At 38.7% G+C, this 10,382-nt stretch overlaps 1 protein-coding gene across 1 annotated transcript; it reads right to left on the bottom strand.

The window, feature by feature from the left end:
* Positions 1 to 268: 268 nt before the first annotated feature.
* LOC104072907 (cryptic protein-like) lies at positions 269 to 8,687 on the bottom strand. The gene is made up of 5 exons (XM_009572512.1): positions 8,657 to 8,687; positions 4,177 to 4,323; positions 2,313 to 2,427; positions 2,084 to 2,193; positions 269 to 309 (listed from the first exon to the last, which is right to left on the bottom strand). The coding sequence occupies exons 1-5, from the start codon at positions 8,685 to 8,687 to the stop codon at positions 269 to 271; spliced, it is 444 nt and encodes a 147-aa protein (XP_009570807.1).
* Between the last annotated feature and the right edge of the window lie 1,695 nt (positions 8,688 to 10,382).

Consider the following 10,382-nt stretch of genomic DNA (forward strand, 5'->3'; position numbering starts at 1 on the left):
ACGTGCCATCCTTCTAGTGCTGCAGCCCTTCCATTCGTGCAGCTGTGGGGAAGGTGGACATGGAGGTGCCCTGCAATCCTCCCACCACAGACAGATAATCAGTCAGGTCTGGAGCTGCCAGCTACCTGAAGCTCCATACACGAACTGTTTTGTCAGTCAGGCTACCACTGTTTTGTTCCTTTCTGTCGCTCCTTAGAGAAGCTGCCAAAGCAGTGGGAAGAGGGTTGGCGCAGCAAGGAGGTAGGCTTTATGCTGGAGCCTCAGTCCTTCAGACCTGGGTCCAGTCAGGCGGATTTTCTTCCGTAAGACCTGAACAAACAAAAAACTTCCATTTAAATAGCTTTAAATTAAGCAGAAACAAGAATTATTTGCCTGGGTTGTTTCAAGTTCTTTATTGCCCTAAACTACTTCCTTTCAGCCTTCCCAGAAGCTACTTCAGCTGAACAGGCAGTGATGGAGGGTCCTTAAAGACAGCGTTCACTGTTTTGAAAGAGCAGCAAACAGCAGCACTCAGAACGTTTAAGAAATGACTGATGAGATTTTATGGTGCTTAAGGAGAGAAAATATCTGAGTATTCATATGTAAATCTCAGATATTCACCAGAATGTTGCTTTTTAAGTACTGCCATATTTTTCTTTGCAAGTGCATATGGACTAAGTAGCTGGAGGTAATGTTCCCTCTAGAGACTCAGAAATTTGTTTTAATGTGAAACAAAAATGTCAGAGTACTAGAGCTCTCAGGCTTTTTCTTCCTTTGCAAGGAAAGTCCTCAAGGGAACACGGATAGAAAAATTCATTCTAAAGAGATTAACAAAATCCAATTAACCTGGTAAAACTATTAAGTAAATTAGCAAATTTGGTAGTCACAATGTTGTCCTTTTTTGTTTGCTTAATTCTAGCATTAATAGCTTAACATGGTAAATGTTTAACAAAGAAGAGCCCTCCTTTTTTTGTCACACACAAACATGTATAAGTTCATTCATTTGGAAGACTTTTGTCTAAATTGAAGACCCTCTGAAAGAAGTTCACCATAGTTGCTTACGAATCAAATTTGATCAACATCACCTCGTTTGGATATAAAAATCCAGTGTTTTTGTATTTTAGTATATTGTGTATATATACACTATGTACATAGATAAATATAAATATAACTGTGTATTCATATCTCTGCATGTGTACATTTTTTTTTTTTTCCATGTGTATGTGTGTATGCATGCACACACATCATATACTCATCACTTAAGTTTCTGGTAGGTCAGGTAAATTAAAATCACTCACCACTGAAGGTAGGAAAATTGAAATGTTCTTCTCCATTTACTTTCCCACAAAGGGTAAGTTTCACACTTTGGACAAACCTACAAACTCCATATATTATTTATCCAAACCTTTCAAGCTTCACATTGAATTTAATGTGAAAAAAAAACCCCAAAACAACCCACTAACAAACGACCAAATATCTACTTCTTTCTGAAGCTAACACCATATATAGAAACTATATGAGCAATGTCCTGCATGTGCCTCAAATCTGGATCTAAAGGAGTCACTATAGGGCAGAAGAGACTACACTTGTTTTTCAAGTGTCTCTCCACCTCTGTGGTGGATCGAATGTCATTGTTCCTAATGTAGAAAAGATTTGGCAACTGGTAAACCTAAGGTAACTGGTGACAGGCTGGTCTCTAATGGGACTGATGCTGTCTAGCAGAGCCTGTCCTCACATCCCTGAGAAGCTTTCTGCCACCCATACCCAACAACCCCAAACCCCACCTGTCCCCCTCCAATTTGCCCCAAGCCACATCCACCCTCTTTTCTGTGTGGGGAGGTAAGAGCCACTTTTGTAGCAATTATGACTTTCCATCACATTGGTGATCAGGATCATGAGGACCTGGTTCTGGTCAGGGGGGAAGTGTCGCTAGATACCTAAGCACATTTAATATTTTGATACAGCTGAAAGGGATCTCCACAGTTTGCCATTGTTTTAAGCAGGTGAATTGACTCAGTGATACTCAGAGGCATGAATAACAAGCATGGACAACTGGGTGCTGGTTTAAGGACTCCCATCATACAGGGCATCCTGTGTCTCTTACCACAGCCATCTCTCAAACCATGAGGAAAACAGTGAAGGACCCCATGGACACACTGACAGATCAGGCAGCTGTCCTTGGTCCACTCCCCATGCCTCACCGTGCCACAGAATCTGCGATGTTACAAAATAACAGCAATAATTTAAAAAAAGCCTAGGAAGTGGAATTACATGTCTTGAAAGTAAGCTTGTTACTATTTCTGGGAAAAAATTCCACTCCACATTTTGCTCACCTGATACACTTATCATATTCACGATGTCTATCAGTAAAATACTTTGGACATATGCAGACAGTCCCCAGGAAACAGGTTCCTCCATTTTGGCAGCAGTTCCTGTTCAGCTCACAGGCTGCAGTCAGAAGGAATTCGTTATTGCAGGAAATTTGTTGGGCAAATAAGGCACCCGCTTTAGCTGCAGGCAGCCGGGCCATGAGATTAAGCCTGATGCTTTTAAAATTTGCTTTGTTTGCCTGTTGCAAAGACTCTACACAGTTATCCCAACTTGTTAGCAGATTCAAAAGGTCAAAGACTAAATTAAGCAGCATCCTCATAAGTTTTAATTACTCTTTCAGTAACAGATACAATTGCCTTCAGGCTTTTGTTTTTGTTCCTGGGCTTAATCAGAGATTGAAGTTTGTAGAGGCACCCAGTTGAGGACCTGACCTTTCATATGTTCTTTAAAAACATAACAAGAATTACTTTCTTTGATGCAGTGTTCTGGATACCAAGTCTGGAAACGACATGCAAACCCTGGTGTCTGAACAGGCAACTACAACTCTCAGTTAGACTATTTCTGGGCTAGATGGGTCTGGATTCTTAATAAAAGGGAGTGGGTAGGAAGGTAATGAGAAAACTCTCATTACTAGTCTGTATTTTCAGAGATGTTTTGGAAGATGGTTCCAGATAACGGAGAGAGTCAAGTGTCATATATATCTAGTGAGCAGGCACTGCACGTATAGCTGCAGTCAAAGCTGATAACACACATCTTACTGATACTTATAAAAGTATCAGTTCTTTATACTCTCCATGGGAGCTGGGGGAAATGTTAGGAAACATAAAAGGAAATAGCTCTCTCTGAATCAGGGCAACAGCTTTCAGCATGGATCCCTTCATATTCCCATGGCAAATAGAGTGCTCCAACTTTGTTAATAGCGCTGAGAGCAGGGGAAGGGAGGCATCTCTATTACCGCCATTTTCTTTTTTCCTCTAGAAATTTAGAATTAAAAATTTAGAATTTTAGAAATTCTCTTCTTCCCAGGTGAGGGGAAGAAGAGAACTTGTAGGCAGCGATAACCAGTGGTGCTGATGCATGTCCCAAGGCACTGACCGGGGGGTCTGAGATTGGCTTTCTGGGCTCTGTGTATGAAACACAGGGAGTTGTTCTTTACACGCCAGCTTCCTGAGCTTGAAACTGCCCTCACATCTCAAAATCCGGAGCATGAGGTGTTTAATACCACCCACTGTTTAATTGACCATACAACCTAAAGTTGTTGCATCATCTCTGAAGGGGGGAGGATTCGGCACAAGCTTCTGAACTTACCTCTACATCTGCTTCCTTTTTTTAAAAAAAGTCATCAGCCCTTTCTGGCTTTCTGCACCAATTAACAAAAGTAATGAAATGATGATGTGGCACTTCCCACTTCTCCATAGGACCAACATATTTCAAGCAGTTCGATGGATATTTTAGCAGGCATTTCTGATGTCTTCAGGAGCGCAGAAGAGTGTATTTGTGTTCAGGAAAGGGCTTGCTAACTGTGTTGCCGATGGCTGCCTGCATGCTTACCAGGCTTCACAGGCTCAAGGGCGCCTTGCTATTTGCTAAAGAAACCACGCCGTGGTGTAAAGGTCGTTTGCAGGGAGTCTGCCTGGTTTCGTTAACATGTAGGGCTTTTGTTTGTCTGTTTGTTTTTAACTAATATAGCTATCAGTAGGTACCAACGCCTTTTGTACGTTTGATTGTGCATTTAAAAGATGGTAACAGAAAGTATCCTCTGGAAAACAGACTATTATGTGACCTTCATGCCCTTTTTCCCCCTCTAGAAACACCTTCACAGTGGACAAAAAAATCAGTTATATCCTCCTGTGATGAACAACTTACCAGCTGTTAACCCAATGAAAGGTAAGACGTCAGAAGGCTTTCTCCTTTTCCTGTTGGAACTGAGGTTATTAATTTCCTTAAAAGTGTTTAAAGATGTGCTCTGATTTTCCTGGTTTGGGGAATTGTTACAGGTTTCCCCTTCGCACCCTTTAAACATATAAATTAAAAAGGGCAGTGACATTCTTGGGAACAACTAAAACATGGAATTAACATATAATACTACTTAGAAAAATTGACAGCATAAAATTATTTCTCAAGAAAGTAATGAGTATCAAAGCTGTAATTTTAGAAAGTGATAGAGAAGCTGATGTGTGTTTTATATCTTATGTTAGCTATTTCTCTTTTTGCTTCACAGTTCAACCCAGTGTTATTACATGGATTGAGGAGGTGGTGGAATGGTAAAATAAAAAACGCTGAAATGTTTGAAATCTTAATTTTGTTATTTACGTGAAGAGTAACAAGGGATCAGGGCACACACTGTGGGTCCTGAACAGGCAACAGATAGACCCTATAACCAGACCCTGCTCACTCTGAAACTCCATGTGGATGTCCTGCGTCCTTTATCCTGCAGCAGAGCCTGGCTCACTGAAGAAGCCGAAGAGAGCAACATTGCAGAAAATCCTAAACCTACAAGCATGAGGGATATGTCACTCACAAGAGTAACCCCATTCATGCATGAAGATGTCTGAAAGCTGAGACTATAAGACAGTAGTTATTTTAATGCTAGTTATTTACAGGAGGGGGAGGGAACAGTCTTTAGTATTATCTTCGCTTGATCGCCCATTAAAAAAAACCCCAAAATAAAGGTTATGTCTTACCAGTTTCAAACTGGAGCACTTGTAAAGGTAGTGACATACTTAAAAGAAGTCTGCAATGCAAAGATAAAGATACGTGAAAAAAAACCCTTATGAAATTATAGCATGAAGTTAGTGAAATGTAATTATGACTATAATTTTGGAACATATAAGGGGAATGGAAGTAAGCCATTGTCTAGGTACAACACAAGTATTATGGGAGAAGCGACCCCCCCCCCCATTTTAAGTAACTACTAGACAAAGAAGTGTGAAAGGTAGAAAATACAATAATTTACTAAACAAAATTTATAGATTTAATTCTTTTTTCTGTAAGCAGTAGCAAACCTTTATTATTATGCACTTTTATTATGTAAAAAAATGTATTTTCTTACCTAAAAAACTTCATATTTTTTCTCTCTAGTCTGCCTGTATTTCACTCCTTTCTTTGCACATGAAATTCCTCTGCTATAACTTTACACTGCTGGGTACACAAAAAAGAATTATTTTGACAGGGAAGTTTTGGTGAAATATAGAAATGAAAGTAAAGGCAATCCTCTGCTTTTCATCCAAGAAAAAATTGGTGTACTTCACTCTCTGAGCTTTAACAATGTACTGCCTGCAGCAAGTCATTTACGGACGATCAACACCTTTCTACTCTCGCCTCCCATTTCCCTACTTGACCTCTCTTCATTAACCCAGCAATTTGCAATGGCATTGGGTGGTGGATTTATCAGACGACCTGCTCTGAAGTGGTCTCTGGGGGCAACAGAGCTAAAGGTAAATTGAATTTCCTACGTGAAGGCCTCTTTTTCTTTTTTCTCTTTTTCGTTTTCTCTTGTCTTAAAATGTAATATCACTGTCATGACTCAGGTCTGGTTGATGACATAAGTATAGAGCTATATGGTCAACATACTATAATCCCTAGAATAAATCAGGAATTGATCTGAAAGGTAATATTTTAAACTTGATTCTATTTTAATAATTTCTATTTTCTATATGGCTCTTTGGTTTAGAGTATATTTTTTACCTTAGATGAAGTATTTTCAATGATTTTCCAATTTTCAATTTTCAAACATGAAGTTTATTTTAGCTTGACAATATTAGGGTCTCAATAATCCTGTCCTGGGAGGTGAGAAAAGGAATTTTGAACCTAGTCTATTATAACCTAATCTAAACCAAAAAGATATTATGTGCCAGAATTTGCCTTGCTTTAACTAAACAAATGTCACTAAACTGGTGCAAGTCTCTTTGGAAACAGTCGCAATAAAACCTATTACCTTCCTGGACATCTGCATGTCTCAAAGAGCATGTCTTTCATATCTCATTTGCGGTAATGTCAAATCTCTGCCTTTTTGAAATAACTGGTTGACCTCACCACAAAACTTTCTTCAAACAGCCGAGTTAGGACTGAGCCTTTTGGCTTCGTTTCTGTTTCTTGATATTGCTTTTATTTTCTGGCTTCACTTTTCCAAAGATTGCTCTGCACTCACAAATAGACCAGTCACTGAATTTCTACTAAATGAAGACCGGGATTGTCATGCGACTGTGTGGTACCAGAGGTTTAGATTAACATTAGATTGACATACCTGGAAGAGGGCATATGGGCTTTACGTACAGGAAATATTTTTCAGGTTTATTTGCTGGACTCCTGAAATTTGATCAGAGGCGGAGCCAGTAACAGTCCTGTCACTTGTCTGGTTTTGCCCTTAGAGTTCAATCGGGAAAGACCGCCTATTTAAAAGGCACAATGAGCAAGGAGTAGCTTTGCTCTATTGGACTAATCTCCCAGAGCAATTCATTGCTCTTCTAATGATTTACTCCCCAAAACTGATGCTATCTCTTCCCACCATACCTTGCGCATACACACATACAAACGACTTTGAAACAATTACCATCCTCAGCATCCTGGGACAATTTAGGGAGAATAAGACTTGCAAATTGAAGTGGTGGTCATTTCTGCCAACTTTGATTTAGTTTAATGATTGTAAATAGTAATTAGCAGTTGATATTTGAACTATTTGTCATTGAAAGCTCCCCAGTGATTACAGGACATCTAGGTCATTTAGATGAACAGTTCCACTCATTCCAAGGCAAATGAGCAGGATTTGTGGCTGAAATCTAGGGCCTTAAGCATGGTTAAATTTTTGCATGCCTTGAATAATCCCACTGGAAATGATTCAGTGCATTCTATCACATTTGAGCTGTGTGAATTACCTTTTCACCGTTTTGCCTCTCAAGATGGAAATTCTGGCAGCACACAGGATAGACAATTTTAAATAATTTTAAAACCTAACATTTCCTTTTTGATTCTTGACAACATCTATCTATTTTTAAAGTTGTATTTAATAAAAATTAGGGTAAATATGCAGTTGCTGTAGTGAGCCCTGAGGAATCTAGGATCACTACAGGAACACTAAGTGTGAAATGAGCTTGCTTAGTTACCAGCCATTACTAGGAAGTTCAAAGTCCTTGCTACACTATTTGAACCAAAGCCTATTTATTTTCTCTACTATCCTGTCATTTCTTTAAAGTTTGATTTTTGCTAAGGTTTATTAGTAGGGAATTTATTTTGACCGAAAATTTTCTTAGAAATCTTCATGCAAAATCAGCTTATTGAAGGTTGTTTTGAAATACTAACCGCTATTTTAAACTTGTTTTTCAAATAAACAGAAAGTATCTGTAAACCTCAGAGATAAACTTGCTTTTTGATTCTTTCTTGTTAAAATAAAAATAACGATTTCCTACTTTTTCTTTTGACTTCTTTTTTATTTTTCTCCAAGGCAAAATTGAAAAGCAGTACTTTTGGGTAGGTGCAATAAAACTTAGCAGCTTTTTAAAAGCTAATGGTTCTCGGGGTGGGAGTGTGTGTGCGTGCCGGGGTGGAGGGCGTCGAAATAGCAAGGCAGTTAACACAAAGACTGTTGGAGTTTGTCATTGTTGGGTCTTATCATCATGTTGCCCTTTGCCTGACTCTGTGAAACCGGTATGGTTTCTCAGAAGCACAGATTAAATCTCAAGAACATTAGAACATAATAGTAAACTCATAAATGTTTTTTTTCAGTTCTATCAATATAAGTTACAGATTTCCTTAACTCGCTTACCTCTTACATGAGTTTTGCAATTTCTCTCCTGTTGGTGTGTATTTATGCCAAGGGTATGAACAAATCCAGTATTCCATAGCTGCCTTCTAACCACAACTTAACATGAGTAAGGTGAGTAAAACTGGTAAATTACACCTCTTCCAAAGACATCATCCAGAAAGTGCTAATGTTCCCTTACCTGCGTGTTGTTTCATATCTCTGTGATTCAGTTCCCCGTTTGTAAAACACAGATGAAAGTATTCGCTTGCATCAGAAGAGGTTTACGAGCCTATATTCATTCATAAATGTGATGAGTTACATAAAGATGTTCATAAACATATTGCTGAGAAAGTAGCATTATAAATGGCTTCAGGATAATAGGCTTGCCTATCTAATGGTTAAAACCATTTTCAAAACAGTTACTAAGATTATGGTTTTCGTCTTTTTGATACACGTATTATACCAGGAAAATGCAGCTGTCTGAATCTTGTAAAGATAATGTATAACTCTGTTCTCTATAAGCTCATGGAAATTGTACCCTGGGTCACTGTTGTCAAATACCGGTTTCATATTCTGCATTTGGCTAGAGATAATTTACAGACTCACCTGCACATTTTGTGCAGTCCAGTGGCACCATTATGTAGACACTTCTGCATGTGTTTTTGAAGGAAAAAAAGGCTGCTAGGATGCTTGAAGCATTCAGGGTTAAAGAGCAGGAGAAGAGGGAATTTTAAGAGGCTGGAATTGTCTAAATGTAGGTTCTTTGTGCAGGGTAAGTCCATGGTCAAGGTAAGCAAAAGAAAACAAACAAAAAAATCAGATGTTAAGGTTAAAATTGACAGGCAAAATTTTATATGGAAATTATGCTAATACTTTAAATATATCCTTATGATTCTTCCTGTTGTCAAAACTTTTAGGGGAACCGGAAATATCTCCCATCAGTGGGGTTAACATGGGAGAGATTCTCTGTGTGCATACTTAAGACTCTCACTTTTTTTTCAGGTTTGGCTCATACTAAAATGTCTGTCGATGCTGCTTAGGCATTGTGATTCTCTGAACCAAGAGGATTTTCTTTGTGATGAGAACAAACAAGTCATCCAATGAAAAAAACTGGTATATTCAATCTGTACAAGGCCTCACTTTATAAAACTGATAATGGGTGCTAATATGTTTTCTCCTTGGAGTATGTCTGTTTTAAATGCAGGTAAACCCTATGTGTACGACACCATCATCGTAGATATGTCTTGATCTCTTATTGGCATTGTCCAGTCAAACAAATATAAATTGAAACTTACTAATTGGTCTTTAGAAAAATCCATTTCTCAGTCAAGTTCAAAACGAGAATATAATGCCTTGTTTTTCAAGAGCTGCCTATTTCAAGGAGAGGTCATGCATGGTACTGACACAAATAAAGTGAGAGTTAATTTCTTGTTAATGAGTTAAAGATGTCAAAAGGACAATAGCTTTAGGGCTCAATTACGTCTCTGCAGAAGCAGATGAGAGTGGAGAAGGGCACATCAGTTTAGTTTTTTTCTGACCCAGTCATGTTTTATCACAAAAATGTCAATGAGTTCTTCTTTTTAAAGTCCTTTGTGTTCACACGTGCTGTTTCTGAAATAAATCGTTTGGTATTTGAAAGTGTAGATATAAGAACTTTTTTGAGTTGTTTTAACACAGATTATTTCTGTGATCTGTGTTACAATATGACCCCATAAATGTTTGTATTGGTAATCTGAATGTGCATAGAGCTGTGGCACAAGGCTAAGAGCCAAGATATGGTGTTAACTTCATCCTGAAGTGGCACCAATAATCTTCAGGACAAGAATATTTCCCAAAGGAGTTTATCTGTTGAAAGATGCTGCTGAAGGATTCACAAAAGGTCCAGACACTGCCCCACACTCTGCAGCTCCTCACCTGGAGTGATCCCTCCAAGTACTTCTGTGGATAGCTTTTGTCACCCTAAGCAGTGTCTTGTCTCACAAATTAACAGGCAGCTCAAGAGAAGGCAGAAAAGTATCCACATACTTATTATAAGCCACCGCCGCCTTCACCTGTATGTGTGAGGCTGACTGGGGGAAATGTGTAAATGCATCTCTCCAGGGCTGTAGGACATGACATGCTGGCTGTGCACAAAAATCTTCTACGTAGTCTGAATGAAAACACTGTGGAGGAGAGCTCGCTAACAGCCAGTGTGAAAATGTTACAGAGGGAACTTTTTCTCCAAGTGCTTTGTGCAATGTTACAGTACAACTATAATTGAGGTTTTCAGCCCTTTCCTTCAGGGATTAATTATACACTGCTGTAAGAAACAGAGGTAAGAACATTTGTCTAA

This window comes from Fulmarus glacialis, unplaced genomic scaffold, assembly GCF_000690835.1.
Source record: "Fulmarus glacialis isolate BGI_N327 unplaced genomic scaffold, ASM69083v1 scaffold13832, whole genome shotgun sequence".
Lineage (NCBI taxonomy): Eukaryota > Metazoa > Chordata > Aves > Procellariiformes > Procellariidae > Fulmarus > Fulmarus glacialis.